At 49.0% G+C, this 16,122-nt stretch overlaps 1 protein-coding gene across 5 annotated transcripts; it reads right to left on the bottom strand.

The window, feature by feature from the left end:
* Positions 1 to 6,507: 6,507 nt before the first annotated feature.
* On the bottom strand, positions 6,508 to 13,709 carry RSAD1 (radical S-adenosyl methionine domain containing 1). 5 transcript variants are annotated; one of them, XR_010153295.1, is made up of 10 exons: positions 13,465 to 13,659; positions 12,722 to 12,855; positions 12,400 to 12,604; positions 10,028 to 10,393; positions 9,778 to 9,841; positions 8,995 to 9,142; positions 8,722 to 8,776; positions 7,841 to 8,041; positions 7,589 to 7,739; positions 6,508 to 7,304 (listed from the first exon to the last, which is right to left on the bottom strand). XR_010153295.1 is itself a non-coding variant. In XM_009432815.4 (10 exons), the coding sequence occupies exons 1-9, from the start codon at positions 13,597 to 13,599 to the stop codon at positions 7,622 to 7,624; spliced, it is 1,329 nt and encodes a 442-aa protein (XP_009431090.1). In that variant the 5' UTR covers positions 13,600 to 13,659; the 3' UTR covers positions 6,508 to 7,304; positions 7,589 to 7,621. The 5 variants fall into 5 exon arrangements, 4 of the variants coding, with proteins under 4 accessions (XP_009431090.1, XP_511926.1, XP_009431092.1 ...); XM_009432815.4 differs by having other exon boundaries at positions 7,938 to 8,041; XM_511926.8 differs by having other exon boundaries at positions 6,508 to 7,739; positions 7,938 to 8,041; positions 13,465 to 13,709.
* Between the last annotated feature and the right edge of the window lie 2,413 nt (positions 13,710 to 16,122).

Below are 16,122 nucleotides of genomic sequence, written 5' to 3'. Positions count from 1 at the left end.
CTGGTATAAACATCTGTTTTGGAGTGCTAGCCCCACCACTCCCTAGCTCTGTGACCCTGTGCAATTTCTCTGAGCCTGTTTCCTCATTTGTAAAATGGGCATGATGATAATAGAACTTATCTCATTTGGTTATTGCAGAGCTTAAATTAGCTAATGTACATAAAATTCTTGGTACAGTGTGTGGCTTACAGCTACTGCTGTACTACATTTTGCTACCACCTAGGCACTGGTGGTGGCAGAACCAATTAGAAAAACCCAGGACATGTTGTTGAGTAAAAAAGCAGGTTGCAAAACTGGCATGGGGATGTGATCTCTTTTGTGAAAAATTATTTTTATGTCTACATCTATATGTATATCTATGCAGATTATACATATAGATAGATGTGTATATCCAGAGATGCTTGGAGGAATGGTTGGCCAAATGTTAGTAGTGGTAATTTCTGGGTAGTAGAATTTTTGCTTTCTTCTAAATCGTTGAAAGATAGCATGTACTAACTTTTGAGCAGGAAAATAAAAAAAAAAAAGAAAGAAAAACCCTTTGGAAAACAATGTTCCGGTTCTCATGCCAAGAATCATTAAAGCCTTCATACCTTTTGACCTATCTCACTCTTGAGAATTGACCTGAGGAAATAATTCAAATGAAGGAAGAAGCCATATCCACAAAAGCAGGCACTACAGCAGTATTTATTATAGGAAAATTGAGCAACCATGTAAGTGACTTACATTAGGGTAATGATGATTAAATTATTCACTCATTGGAACGTTGTGCAACAATTAGAATAAGATGATGACCATGTAGCAATGTGGAAAACTGCTTATGACAAGAGAATTGAAAGGGGCAGAATGCAAAATTAGATCTGGGCCAGGGTCACATCTGGGTAAAAATATGGCTTGCATTTGGACTAGGACTGGAAGGGAACACAAGCAAATAAGGCAAATAAAAAAATGTATTTTGTTGGGACCACTGATTATGGGTGATCCTTTTTTCTTTTTCATGTAGAATTCTGTCCAATATTTCTATTTTGTTATTTGTTTCATAATAATAATTTTAAAATTGGCCTTAAAAATCCCCTCAGGGAGAAGGGACAGCAGGGAGAGAAAGATAAAAGGGAGACCTAGGATTCTCCCAGGAGGGGGTCGGCTGAGTAAGAGAAACTCAGAGGTAATGTACAAGAGATGGAAATCAGACTGAATTCCAGCTCAGTCTTCTACCTAGGTGGTCCCAGAGGTTGTATCCCCTTTGCTTTCTGACTTGGCAGTGATCAATCAGATGGATGAAACAGTTGCCAAGGCAGTACTGATGATAAAGCTAGGATCAAGAATGCTCTTTAGGCCGGGTGTGGGGGCTCACGCCTGTAATCCCAGCACTTTGGGAGACCAAGGTGGGCGGATCACGAGGTCAAGAGATTGAGACCAGCCTGGCCAACATGGCGAAACCCCATCTCTACTAAAAATACAAACAATGAGCCAGGTGTGGGGGTGTGCACTTGTAGTCCCACCTACTCTGGAGGCTGAGGCAAGACAATCGCTTGAACCTGGGAGGCGGAGGTTGCAGTGAGCCAAGATCAAGCCACTACATTCCAGCCTGGGTGACAGAGCGAGACTCCGTCTCAAAAATAAAAAATAAAAAAGGAATGCTCTTCAATTTGGAATCATCTGGAAAAATTGATCATGCTTGCCACTGATGAGGTTGAGAAAAGAGCACTAGCAGGCTGGCAAAAGTGGTGTGAATTGGGCAGCCTTCCTGGAGGGTAGTCTGGCATTGTGTATCCAAACAAAGGATGTGCAAATCCTTAGAGTTAGCAATTCCACTTCTTGAGATTTAACCTAAACCTAAGAAAATGATCAAACCATTGCATAAAAATATTTACGTAACATGTTCATCACAGAATTTATATTTATTAAAAATTAAGTGGGGTGCAGTGGCTCATGCCTGTGATCCCAACACTTTGGGAGATTGATGCGGGAGGATCATTTGAAGCCAGGAGTTCAAGACCAGCCAGGGTGGTTAGGCGCGGTGGCTCACACCTGTAATCCCACCACTTTGGGAAGCTGAAGGTGGGTCACGAGGTCAGGAGTTCAAGACCAGCCTGGCCAAGATAGTGAAACCTCATCTCTACTAAAGATACAAAAATTAGCTGGGCGCAGTGGCAGGCACCTGTAATCCCAGCTACACCGGGAGGCTGAGGCAGGAGAATCGGTTGAACCTGGGCAGCAGAGGTTGCAGTGAGGCAAGATTACGCCACTGCACTCCAGCCTGGGTGATACAGTAAGATTCCATCTCAAAAAAAAAAAAAAAAAAAGACCAGCCTGGGCAACATAGTGAGACTGCATCTCTGTAAAATATTTAAAAATTAGCTGGGCATGCTGGTGTGTATCTGTAGTATCAGCTACAAAGGGGTGGAGAACTGAGGTAGGAGGATCACTTGAGCCTGGGAGTTGATGTTGAATTGTTTGAACCTGGGGGGCAGAGGTTGTAGTGAGCCAAGATTGCGCCACTGCACTCCAGCCTGGGCAAGGGAGCAAGACTCTGTCTCAAAAAAAGAAAAAAAAAAGGAACTGGAGGCTGAGGGCGGTGGCTCACACCTGTAACCCCAGTAATCCCAGCACTTTGGGAGGCCAACGAGGGAGGACTGCCTGAGCTCAGGAGTTCAAAAGCAACGTGAGTTACATGGCAAAACCCTGTCTACAAAAATTTTAAAAATTAGCGAGGTGTGGTGGTTCCAGCTACTTAGGAGGCTAAGGTGGGAAGATTGCTTGAGTCCAGGAGGTTGAGGCTGCAGTGAGCCATGACTGTGCCACTGCACTCCACTCTAACCTGGGTGACAGAGATGAAAAAAAAAAAAAAAGAAAGAAAAGAAAAGAAAAGAAAGAAAGAAGGAAAGAAAGAGAAAAGAAAAGAAACTGGGAAAACAACATTTTTTGGCATAACCATGCATTAGTACACTATGGAGCCATACTGTGATCCCAACACTGAAAAATTGGATCTAGATACAAATTTACCATGGAAAGACACTTAGTACATATTAGATAAGACAATAAAGCTTCAAAGCAAGATGTGTATTATCCCATTTTTGTAAGATTGTGTATCTAAATACATTAATTTGCATATCAGAATTTCTGCTAAGATACACACCAGAATCTTAACAATGGGTAATCTTTGAATGGTGGGGTTACAAACTGAATCAGACAGTTTAGTCTCAAATATGGTGCAGCAACAACTGGAAAGTCTACTGGTCTACAATGGCAGGGGTTAATTTCTCTCTACTGTTCATGTCTATTGTGGCTGGCTGCTCTGACCATCCTCTTCACCCTGGGACCTAGGCTGACAAAACAGTCTCCATGTGAACATTGCAGGTCACTGCAACAGAGAGCTGATGGACCACCCACTGGCTCTTACAACCAGTGCCAGGCAAGTTTCGTGGCCCTTCCAGGTTCAACAAGGTAGGGGTATATAATCCTCCCCAGGCCCTCAGGTGAGGCTCATGCCAAGGAGGGGTAGCAAACATTTTGGACATGATACAATCTACCACACAAGTGATTTCATTCTATTATTTAAAGTTCTTTTCTTTGCAGAAGGGTGTGAGAGGAGAGGTGAGCGGTCTCACGGGCATGATGCCAGCTACAAGGGGCTGGCGAGCTGATGTGGGAGGATCACTTGAGCCTAGGAGTTTGAGGCTGCGGTGAGTTGTGATCGTAACATTGTACTCCAGCCTGGGGGACACAGTGAGACCCTCACCCTCCCTGTCCCTAAATTTGAGAGGTCTGGACTTTGCCTAATTTAAGAGGAAGACCACTTGACCTGGACCTACAGCAAGGAGAAAACAACGATGGGACACAAAGTTCTGGATGCCCAGAAGTGTTATACCGGGCCTTCTGCTTACTGCTTATAGGACTTGAGTCGAGTTAGAGGGCCTCCATGAATGTCCCTATCTGTAAGATGGAAATGAAAAGAGCTGTCCTGTCGACCTCACACAATTCGGCAGCAGGGAGGGGTGGCTCAGTTGGAGGGCTTTCAAATGATCAGTGCTCTGCCTGCACACAGAGGGTTTGGTGCTTCAAGCTGTAACCACATACCCACATGTACTATATGTCCCCAACTTCATCACCAAAGGGGGTTGTTCACCCCTTTTACTTGCATCCATGTAGAGCAGGTGAAAAGATGACAAGCCAGGTCCCACTATGGGGGAGGAGAAGCCCCCTGATGGATGAGTCATGGAAGGGCTGGGATGTGAAATGAAGGCCCCCCTTCCCACTTTGTCACAGGACACTGGAAATAGCCATGTCTCCCTTTCCTCCTGCCCCCAGCCTCCTGGCATGGAAGGCAAGAAATGATTGTAATCAGGGGTTCCCAAAAGGGAATGATCATTAGGGCCATGTATTAGCATTGAAAAACTAGATTCTGGGGCTCCACCTCCGGGAGCTTCTGATTCATCTGGTGAAGGAAAGACCAGACTGAGTCACAGAAGGTGATCTGTGCCACCCCGACTTGGCCCTGGCTCCTACCCAGCTCCTCTGCACGGGCCTTATGAGGTGTCCTGGCAGGGAGCGCCCGGACGTCTCAAGTGGCACGAGCCCTGGCAGCTGGGAGAAACCTGAGTGGTCCCAGGTTATCTGATGGCGCACCTGCCTCGGCCCCGTGCTCGCTTCTTGAATGTCAAGATCAGGGGAAGTCTCAGGAAGCAGCTCCCCGAGCAGCACGGGTGACCCCACAGGCTGCCCCAGGGCCAGGCTTTCCAGGGCAGCAGGGGCAATGGAGGTGGTAAGAAAAGGGTATCCCCTGTCCTGCTCCTAGTCCCTCTGAACCAAACGTGCCCCTGGCTCCCACGACCTGCCTGCACACCTTGACTGACAAGCCTGGAATTAATCTCTTTACACATCTATCAACATGGCAGCGAGTGCCTCGAGGGCCAAGACAGGTCTTGTTCCTCCCTGCTGCCCAGTGCAGTCCCTGGCACACCATTTGTGCTTGCTTAATATTTCATGAATAAAGGAGAGGTAGTAACACTTACCATATTACCACAGGGTCAAGGAAGGACTGATATTCACACCCACTGGGCACATGGGAAATGCACGTGCTTACCTGAGAGGTGGGGAGGCCCCATTCTTAGTCACTCAGCTAGAGGCTGAGCTTAGCATGCCTCATTTGGCAGTGGTACTAGATTACTTCTGGCATCATGGTACCCTATGACATAAGGTATGAAACTTATGGAGCCTCTTCCCAGGAAAATGCCCCTCCCCACTCCCTCTGTCTCACACATATAACATACAACTTCCAGGTTAAGAGTATCACCCCTTCACCAGGCACAATGGCTCACATCTGCATCCCAGTACTTTGGGAGGCCGAGCTGGGAGGATCACTTGAGCCCAGGAGTTTGAGACCAGCCTGGGAAATATAGGGAGACCCTATCTCTACAAAAAAACAATTAGCCAGGCATGGTGGTGCACACCTGTGTCTCAGCTACTTGGGAGGCTGAGGTGGGAGGATCACTTGAACCTGAAAGGTCACAACTGCAGTGAGCTGTGGTCATGCCATGGCATTCCAGCTTTGGCGACACAGTGAAGCCCTGTCTCAAAAAAAAAAAAAAAAAAAAGTATCAGCCCTTTAAAAAATGGAAAGCTCTTTTTTAATGGAGAAAGGCTAAAATTATCTATAATGATTGTATGTAGCTAATGAATTTATTTATTTATTTATTTTGAGACAGTGTCTCGCTGTCGCAGGCTGGAGTGCAGTGGCACAATCTCGGCTCACTGCAACCTTCACCTCCCAGGTTCAAGCGATTCTCCTGCCTCAGCCTCTCGAGTAGCTGGGACTACAGGTGCGTGCCACCACGCCTGGCTAATTTTTGTATTTTTTTTTCTTTTTTGTAGAGAAGGGGTGTTGCCATGTTGGCCAGGCAGGTCTTGAACTCTTGACCTTAAGTGATCCACCTGCCTCGGCCTCCCAAAGTGCTGGGATTACAGGTGTGAGTCACTGCACCTGGCCTGATGTCTACAACTTTTAAATTATTCAGAAAAAAAATTATACAGACATATTTATCTAAAGATGAAGTAAATGTGGCCAAAAATTAACAATTGATGAATCTATAGGGTAACCACAAAGTATGGAAACTTTTTTTTTTTTTTTTGGAAGCAGAGTCTTGCTATGTTGCCCAGGTTGGCCTCAAACCCTTGGGCTCAAGTGATTCTCCCGTCTTGGCCTCCCCAAGTGCTGGGATTATAGGCATGCACCACCCCATCTGGCCTATCATATTTTTCAATAGATTGAAGATGTTCTTGATGGCATTATGAATATTTGCCTATTTCCAGACTTTATAGATACATAGTAGACAAAGGATATATGGCTTCCAATGAACTATTCTTTTATCTTTTCTGTAGGTCTGAAATCCTTCAAAATAAAATGTAGGGAGCGGGGGAAGGAATCTCAGCCCTAGGCTAAGCTTCTAGTCCCAAAATCAGGATTCCACGCTCTAGGAAGGAGCTCAAAGGAGACGACCACAGTCAAGACAGGCTCCAGATGTGTTTATTAGGCTATTTAAATAGAACCATGTGACCATTTCTGTAGGTAAAAGGACAAAGAAGAATTACAAACACTTTGGGTCTTTCCCGAATTCTCTCCCCTTTCTCTGGTCAACTCCACCCACCTTCACTCTCAAAGGAAAGGCACAGGGGGAAGGAAGTGAGTGAGGGGGCTCAGAAGAGTCTGCGTGGCTCCTACCACCCCAAACATATTCTGGTTTCCCGAAGATAAGAGGCAAGGCTTGCTCTGATCTTTCCCAGTTCTCAGAGTCCAGCAGGCCGCTGTGCTGGACACATACACGGATCCACCAACATACATCAGTCCTTCTGTGTTCTCTCCTGCATGGTAGAGGCTGGAAGCCTAAGAACTATATTCCTCAGAATTTCCTGCCAGCCAGGATTTGCTTTAAAGTCCACTAATGAGAGGCACTTCTAGAAACCATGATTCCTTCTCCAGCAGTGGCAGACAGTAGGCATGAGGTTTTGTAGCATCTTCTGAGCATTTTCCAGTACATCATCTGCTTTTGTGCTGCTGGAAGCTGAGACCATCAGCAGGAGTTTTCTGTGCCTCCTGCAAGTTGCTGATTTCTGACAGTTGCTACTGGCTTTCTCCAATGTTCACTTCTCTATCCCTTTCAGTGGTTTTATAAATACTTCATTCCTATAGTAGATCCCTTCCTGCTTATATTAATAATACCTAGAGGGGACATGGTTTTCCTGACTCATCCAGCTGTCTTAGGACCTTACTCCAAAATAAGGAAGGCTTCTCTTGGGGAGGTAATTGCCTGTAGAAAGATTTCCAAACACTGTTCATTATTTGATGCCAAAAAGGTAAACAGAAGCTGATGTGGGCGGTAGGCAATTCCCAGCCACGGAACACATGTTGGCCTGTGAGTCCTGAGATGCTGAATGGGATGCCAGTTCCCCGACCAGAAATGTCCTCCCATCTACCTCACTGCTGCCATTCCCCTGGGGATGCCAGGGCTGAGCAATAACCACATGGAGCAGAGACGGCACCCGACAATGGAGAAGAGATGTCTGCAGTACCGACCCAGCTCTCAAAACCCACCTGGCATTACCCTGGAACACAGGAACATTTTTGTCATCCTCCTGGCACAGGGGAGGGGGTTCTCTGCTGCCAGGCTTCTTGGAGCTGAGGCAGGAGGGTCAGCAAGAGAGAGTCCAGCACAGCCAGACCCTCCCAGGAACACCGAAGACCCCTGGAAAACCAAGAGGCCTGAAGGTGACTACTTCATCTTACCAATTTCAAGCCCATCCCCCAGCAGGGCCGAGCTCCCAGCACCCGCAGGTCCCTCCTTACCAGTCAGTCTTTCTCACTTCTCCTGGGTCTGTGGAGAGCTGTAGTCAGGGCTCCCTGGTATGCCTCAGCCCCCTCTGCCCGGCACCCCCCAACACACCTGTGATCCAGCTGCAGTAGGCCCCGCTCCAGCAGCTCCTGCACCTCCTTGTTCGCTCCAAACACATCCCACAGGGTCAGCTGGGGCTCAAACTGCTGCCAGTGCTGGGGAAGCCAGAGGGTCAGAGGTGGGGAGCTGGCCTGGCTACTCTGGGCCACATAGTTGGGGTATGGTGAGAGGTGGGGGAGGGTCCAGTTCAGCATGGAGATCTCAGCAGCTGACATGCATGAAAGCAGAACCAGGCCAATGGGCCAGCAGGGAGGAGGGCAGCTTCACTCCTATTCCACTGAGACTGGAACCCAGCTTCCAGCCAAGCCAGGCCTTCCTCTATGCCTCCTCTCTTCCCTCCCCTCTCAGCCAGCTCTAGCCAGGGCTTTATGGCTCTGCTTTATCCAGAGCAGCTCTGGATTTGCTTGATAATTATCTACTGTGCTTCCTATGAGAGGTTTCAGTGCTTCCTAAAAACAAGTGGAAACCCTTTATCTATCTATTGCTTCACAGAGCTCAGAAAATTGAGGTTAAGAGAGGTGAAAGGATTTGTGTCCAAGGTTGCAGTAAAATGAGGGCTGGAACTTGGGTCTCTGCAGCCCTGGTCTAGGGTTCTTAGCTATGCACCACTGCCCACTGCTTCTGCCCATCAGGCCTCAGCTGGACCTGGGCCCCACTTCTAGCTGCCAATCTCACAGAAATTGGAGGTATATGTGTGTGGGGGGGTGGCAGGGAGGGGGCATTGATTCTGCAAGACTTTAGGAGGGAGTGGTGTGCAAGAATCCTAACTCCTTACCTGGTGAGTGATCCCCACATCGGTGCGTAGCCCCAGGGCCAAAACTTCCTCCAGCCTCAAAGAAAAATCACCAAGGAGTCTTAGAAAGGAGGCCTGTGCTCCTCCCATTCTCCAAATTCTACACTGGGATGCATTTAGAGGAGGCTAACAGGGACCATACAGTATGTGGCAACGCAGGGGCCAGGACAAGACAGGAAATAAAAGATATACAAATAGACATGGTCTTGGGGTGTGGGGACCCTGGGGGAGAGCCCTGTGCCCTTGGATGCTCACAGCTCCAGCCTGCCCAGGGGGACACGCTTCCGCGTGCCATGGCCAAACAGCATCACCTCCTTCATCCAGTTGTCAGGCTCCAGTGTCTGGATCCGAGCCTCCCGGGTGTGGCCTCCAGCCCCCTGGGGCATAAATCGTCCATGGGCCCCTGACAACATCAACAACCATCCCCACATTAATGGCTGTTAATACTATGTGCTTACCAGATTTAAATCATGTGGTCCCTGGAGCAACTGCCTCTAATGCACTGGAAATATAAATTATTTTTCTTTTCTTTTCTTTTCTTTCTTTCTTTCTTTTTTTTTTTTTTGAGGTGGTGTCTCACTATACTGCCCAGGCTGGTCTTGGACGCCTGGGGTCAAACGATCTTCCCACCTCAGCTTCCCAAGTAGCTCAGATTAGAGGCACATGACACCAGGCCCTTTTTTCTTTTTCTTTTTTTTTTTTTTTTTAATCATCTATCCCAAAATGCCAAGACATATAAATTCTTGGGCTCTCCTCTAGCCCTGTCCAGTTGGGAATTCTGAGGGTGGGGCCCAGTAGCTTGGGTTTTAACAAGCCCTCCAGGAGATTCTCATACACACTAAAGGCTGAGAACCCTAGTGCAAGGTGCAACATTAAGCCCCTTATAATTCATGCTCAACAGTTCTATAGGGAGGTATTATTTTTTGCCACATTTTACATATGAGAAAATAGAGGCTTGGAGAGGTTAATGTGGCCCAAGTTCACACAGCCACGACATTCCTCTCCTGAGTCACCCTTTCTGTAGTTCACGGGACTCACCAGGCCCAATGCCAAGGTACTGACCACACTGCCAGTAAGTCCAATTGTGGGTACTGAGCGCCCCCTGCGGGGAGGGAGGAAATAGTGCAGAGTGAAGAGGGCAGGCCTCATTTTTAGACTCAGGTAAGGGGCCCCAGGTTAGAATGTCCCACCATCTCGGCCAGGATCCTTCTCTTCAGAAGGTCACAACGCCCTGGTCACACTGCAGTCTGCCCATCCTCCACCTCCAGCCATCAGCCCCAGAACTTACATTCCGGGCAAAGTTGGAGACCTCATACTGGTGGAAGCCAGCCTCCCGAAGGACAGCCCGGCCCCTCTGGTACATCTCAGCTGCGAGCTCCGGGTCAGGGGCTGGAAGGGCACCCCGCTGCACCTGGGCGAAGAGTGCGGTGCCCCGCTCCAGGGACAGCTGGTAGAGGGAGAGGTGGTCATCACAGTGGTGCAGCAGTTCCTGCAGCTGCCCAAGCCACAGCCCCACCTGCTGTGCCGGCAGCCCCAGCATCAAGTCCACAGACACGCGCCCGGGAAAGAGGCGCCGGGCCTCTGCCAGCGTCCGCAGAGCATCGCAGGCTGAGTGCATCCGTCCCAACAGCCGGAGCTCAGTGTCATCTAGGGACTGAGAAAAGAGGGTGGGTGTAAGCATACCAGCAGCTCAGAGAGAGATAAGAACCCTCCACCCCATTGTAGACACAGATACAGGGAGAACGCAGCATGTGGCAGGCAGCTGGAAGGCAGGAGGGGGAAGGTCAAGCTGGCACCAAGAGCTGCCGTTCACAGAAGGGTCGCTATGTGCCAAGCACCTTTATGTAGTGTCTAATTTAATCTTTGTAACCCTCCAATATTAGTTCTATTTTACAGATGAGAAAACTGAGGTTCAGAGGTGTTAAGTAACTTGTCCAGGCCATACAGTTGCAAAGTTCGACCTGGAATTTAGGACTGTCTGACTCCAAAATCAAGTCTTTATTTACTTTACTTTTCAATTTTAAATAATTCTAACCTATAGAAAAGTTGAAAGAAAATCACAAAAAAACCCTTCATCTTGATTCACCATTTGTCCATATTTGTTTCTCTTTAAACATACATACCTGTTATTATGCTGAATCATTTAACAGTAAATTATAAACCAGCACTGTCCAAAAGAACTTTCTACAATGGTGGAAATGTTCGTATCTGTACTGTCCAATATGATAGGTAGTAGCCACATGTGGTTATTTAAGTTTAAGTGAATTAAACTTAACTTACCACATTTCAAATGCTCACTAGTCTGTGGCTAGTGGCCACTATATTGAATAGCAGTTATAGATATTATACTCCCTAACCTCTAAATACTTAGGTGTGTATTTCCTAAAGAACAAGGACATTCTCTTACATAACTGCAATCCAATTACAGAGTTCAGGAAATGCAACACTGACACAACACCATTACATAATACATTGTCATATTCAAATTTGGCTAATGGTCCCAATAACATCTACTGTAGTAATTTCCTCCTTCCTCCCCAGTCAGGGGCCACACATTGTATTCAGCTGTCTCTTCTGTCTCCTTTAGATTCTCAGCCTTTCTTTGTCTCTCATGACACTGGCATTTTTGAAGAATACAGGCCAGTTGTTTAAAATGAATAATTTAATGAATGTAAATAAATTATTATTATTTACGAATTATAATTATTTAAATGAATTATTTAAAATGAATAATTTCTACAGACTGGCTGTATAACACTGTGCTTATAGTTAACAGTGCTGTATGTACATTTAAAAACTTGTTAAGACGGTAGATCTCATGCTGTCTGTTCTTACCACAATAATTTTGTAAAAGTCTCTTAATTCAGGGTTTCCTGACAATTAGATTCAAGACATGCGCTTTGGGGTAAGAATATCTTAGAAGTGATGTGTTTCTGTCAGCATATTCCATCAGAACAAAGCCCACAACCCGGAAGTCCTACGGAAATATCAGAGGTCAACCTGAGAGGACTAGGTTTCTCCCTGCTTAAAAACCCTCAATGGCTCCCTATCATTACTAGGACAAAACCCACACTCCTTAGTAGGCACCAAAGGTTTTGGACTCTACCTTGCAACCTTGTCTCCAGCCTCTCCAGTCACAAGGAATGACTCACAGCTCCCCCAAAACATGCCAGGCTCTTCCATGGCCTGTGTCGTTTCCCCCACACCCCCTCACCTGGTGAACTCCTCCTCTTCATTCAAACATCTCCTCCAGAGAAGTTTCAGTGATTTCATCAGAGTGACCTCCCTTCAGGCTGTACTCTAGAAGCCTTTTATAGAGACCCCCTTTACAGGTGACATTTACCATGCTGCAATAATCTGGCTACATGTCTGTGTCTCCCGTGTCATGTAGCAAATCTTTTTTGACCACCTACTATGTGCCAGGCACTATGGTAAGTGTTTGAAATAGAAAAGCCACACCTGATCCCTTTCTCATAAAGTGTGTGGTCTATGACAGCAGCAGACAATTAAGGAGTTATAAAAGTGTCGCACTAGGCCCTACTGTGTCCCTGGCACCCAGAAGGTGCTCAATCAATGTTTGCCCAATGAATGAATGTGACCAAAGAGGAGATGGCACTGAAGGGCGGGGTGCACTGGGATGGGGTGAGTGCCATGGGTTACCTGGAGGCCTATAGACAACCTGTTAACCCCTGCTGCCCCGAACTCTGCCAGTCTGGAGCCCGGAGCTGAAGTAGGATTAGCCTCCAATGTGACTTCCGAGTCTGCAGGCAGGTGGGCTGTCTGTGCCACAGCCTCCAGGACAGCAGCCACCGTGTGGGGACTGGCTAGACTGGGGGTCCCCCCACCAAAGAACACAGACTCCACCCTGGGGAAAGAGGATGGAGAAATGAGACCTGGGGGAGCCCTCTGGGATGCCTGCACCTATCCCCCACCACTCCTCCAAAAATTTCCCAAAACGCTGCCTACAGCCCCCACTACCCACCGTTGCACCCCGCTGAGCCGCAGCAGCGTCTGAGCTTCGGTCACCAGACACTTCTGCATGGCAGCCTCCTCCACGCGGCGAGGGATGTACTTGTTGAAGTTGCAGTAACTGCAGCGCTTCTCGCAGTAAGGCCACTGGGGGCAGTGAGTGCACGTGCGCGGTGAGAGCTGCCCTGGCCACTTCCAGGGTTCAGTCGCACACATCCCCAACTCCACCCCCACCCCTATCCCGAGGTCTTTCCACAGTAGCTAGGACATCTAAGCCACACAACTCCCCAAGGCAGGTCGCACTGGGGTTATTACATCCACTTCAATGTGAGAAAACTGAGGCTCACTCCTTTGTTACGCTGCCTCTTCCAACCAGCAGACGTCAGGAAGGAACTCAACCCAAGCTCTTTCTGGGATCATACAATTTTCATACAATTTTCCTATGAGCCATTTTCCCAGCTACCGAGTCAGAACACTGCTCTTAAGAAAATTTTGTCTTGCTAAGAGGAAAATTGTTATGAAATTTGAACCATTTGGTCAGAGTCACCGAGCCGGTGAGTAGCAGAGACTTCAGGTTTCTGGACCAAGTCATTTCCCTGCCAAAGCACAGGGTCCCATCCCAGACCTCGTACGGGGGCACGGAAACACGGCAGGCAGGTTCATAGAGTGACAAACCGCCACCTGGGTTTTGGACCGCCACGGTCACGGCCAGGGCTGCGGCCACACACCGTGGGCTCCGCCCCCGCCCCTACTCACGTGTACGTAAAGCGCCGCGCGCCGGCCCGCAGGCTCAGGACTCGGGGACCCTCCTGCGTTCTCCACGCGGCGGCGCCTCTGGGCCGCTCTGGCTGCTGCCGCCCAGCCGCGAGCCCGGGCTCCGGGGAGCGCCATGGCGCCCAGCGCAGCGCGGCGCACTGACCCGAGCAGGAGACGCGCGCAGGGATCACTGTGAGTGCGCAGCCGGCGGAAGGAAGAGGGGCTGCGTGACCGCGCGACGAGAGGGCCCGGGCGGCCCGGGGCTGCGGCGCCACCTGCCGGGCGCCCGGGCGCTCACTGCGGCCGCCTGTCGGTTCTTTCCCCAGGCCGCGGGGCGGGCTGCTTGCCTTTTGGCACCTTGTGCCCGGGCGAGTTCCCGGACCCATCCAGGAGCTCTTAGTTTGTTCAGTCAATTCCTTGACATTTGATGTGCCTGGCTCAGAACTGGGCGCTGGGGACATCTAGGTGCATAAAGCCAGGTTGCATTCTGGCAGGAGAGAGGCAAGCCAACCGGCCAGGACAGGCAAGGCGTATTAATTCCGTGCCTGCTGGACACCAAAGCCGTCCGCCTCAGTGCTGTGAGGTCATCTGTTGTAAGAGTGTGGGAGTCAGTAGGGCAGAAGAGACACTTGGGCTGGATCTTTCCTTTAATTTCATTTACAAATATTTGGGAGAGGGGAGGTCTTGAACTCCTCGGCCTCAAGCGATCCTCCTGCCTCAGCATCCAGAGTAACTAAGGATTAAGGGCATGAGCCACCACCAGGGCTATGCACGGGATCTTGGAGGAGCAGAAAATCCCAGGGGCAATTGGCTTGGCCGGGAGAGTAGACTGTTTTGGGTCAGGCCAACCCAAGCATCTGGAGGTGTACGTGCTGGAAGGACAGTCAGATGGTGTGTGCAGGAGAGAGGGGGAAGGCGCAGGGGAAGGCCTGGGGAAGCAGGCACCTGAACAACTGTCCCACAAAGCAGAAACATCATGGGTTTCAGAGGCAGGCGGTGCAGGACAGTTCTCCCAGTGGCCTTGAACTGACCTGGTTCTCCCCTCCTTTCTTGCTTGTAGTTCTCAAGAATAACTGTAGACGCCTGTAATCCCAGCACTTTGGGAGGCCGAGGTGGGCAGATCACTTGAGATCAGAAGTTCAAGACCAGCCTAGCCAACATGCTGAAACCCCGTCTTTACCAAAAATACAAAAATTATCCAAGCGTGGTGGTGGGCACCTGTAATCCCAGCTACACGGGAGGCTGAGCAGGGAGAATCCCTCGAACCTGGGAGGCGGAGGTTGCAGTGAGCTGAGACAGTGCCACTGCACTCCAGCCTGGGTGATGGAGCAAGACTCTGTCTCAATAAATAAATAAATAAAACTGTAGAGTGTGCAGAGAATGCAACATCCTGAGGGAAGGAAGGACTGGCCAGCACAGCCATGCTCTGTTCCAGTCCCCCTAGAAAAAGCATGTCCTTCAACACTTCAGCCCAACATGTCACATGGCCCCAGGGTATAAAACCCAGGGCAGAAGCCGGGCGCGGTGGCTTACTCCTGTAATCCCAGCACTTTGGGAGGCCGATGCGGGCGGATCATAAGGTCAGGAGATTGAGACCATCCTGGCTAACACGGTGAAACCCCGTTTTTACTAAAAATACAAAAAACTAGCCAGGTGTGGTGGTGCGTGCCAGTAGTCCCAGCTACCCGGGAGGCTGAGGCAGGAGAATTGCTTGAACCTGGGAGGCGGAAGTTGCAGTGAGCCCAGATGGCGCCACTGCACTCCAGCCTGGGAGACAGAGTGAGACTCTGTATCAAACAAACAAACAAACAAACGAAAAACAGGGCGGGCTGGTTTCTGGGGTCCCTCAGCTTCAGTACAAGTCTGGCTGGCTGGGCGTGGTGGCCCACGCCTGTTATCACAACACTTTGGGAGGCCGAGGCGGGTGGATCACCTGAGGTCAGAAGTTCAAGACCAGCCTGGCCAACATGGCGAAACTGTTTCTACTAAAAAAAAAAAAAAAAAAAAAAAAAAAAAAAAAAAAAAAAAAAAGCTGGACGTGGTAGTGCACGCCTGTAATCCCAGCTACCAGGGAGGCTGAGGCAGGAAAATTGCTTGAATCCCAGGGTTCACACCACTGCACTCCGGCCCGGGTGAAAGAGCGAGACTCCATCTCAAAACAAACCAACAAAAAAAAAGTCGGGCATGCGCAGACAACGGTCCATCCCCCAGCTGCCTCAGCAGCTTTCCTGAGCCTTAGGGGTCCAGCTCCAAATGAATCCCAGCCTTCTGTTGTCCCTTAGTGCCTACCTATAGGTAATAAACACGTTGCATGTCACTTGTGTTTGCCTCGCTGGACTCAGCGTTATGTAACTTGTGGGTGTTTGCCTCACTGGACTCTGACAAGTTGGTAACCAGTGTGCAGTGAACCTGCCTAACAGACAGCTGGGTTCTGATCCAGCTGTGTGACCTTGAGCAAGATACGGAACCTCCCTGAGTTTCTGTTGGGTCATTCGTGAAGTGGGACCAATGGCTACTTGAAAGGATTGTTGGGAAGATTTGGAGAGAAAATAATGTGAAAGTACCTAGCGCAGAGCCTGGTACTGAAAATACCTTAAACCTATGTTCATTTCTTAAAAAGTCAAGAGGAGGCTGCTGCTGCCTTGGGCAGGCACGCTG

The sequence above is a fragment of the Pan troglodytes genome, chromosome 19 (assembly GCF_028858775.2).
Source record: "Pan troglodytes isolate AG18354 chromosome 19, NHGRI_mPanTro3-v2.0_pri, whole genome shotgun sequence".
Lineage (NCBI taxonomy): Eukaryota > Metazoa > Chordata > Mammalia > Primates > Hominidae > Pan > Pan troglodytes.
Note: the sequence above shows the minus strand (reverse complement) of the source record. Positions and strands in the feature narration are given on the sequence as shown.

Excerpts from the sequence above, each read along its gene's own strand:
- RSAD1 (XM_511926.8), bottom strand. The coding sequence starts at position 13,599 with ATGGCGCTCCCCGGAGCCCGGGCTCGCGGCTGGGCGGCAGCAGCCAGA. Across the intron at positions 10,394-12,399 it reads GGTTGTCTATAGGCCTCCAG|TCCCTAGATGACACTGAGCT; the intron begins GTAACCCATGGC and ends CTCTTTTCTCAG. Across the intron at positions 9,842-10,027 it reads TCTCCAACTTTGCCCGGAAT|GGGGCGCTCAGTACCCACAA; the intron begins GTAAGTTCTGGG and ends CCCTCCCCGCAG.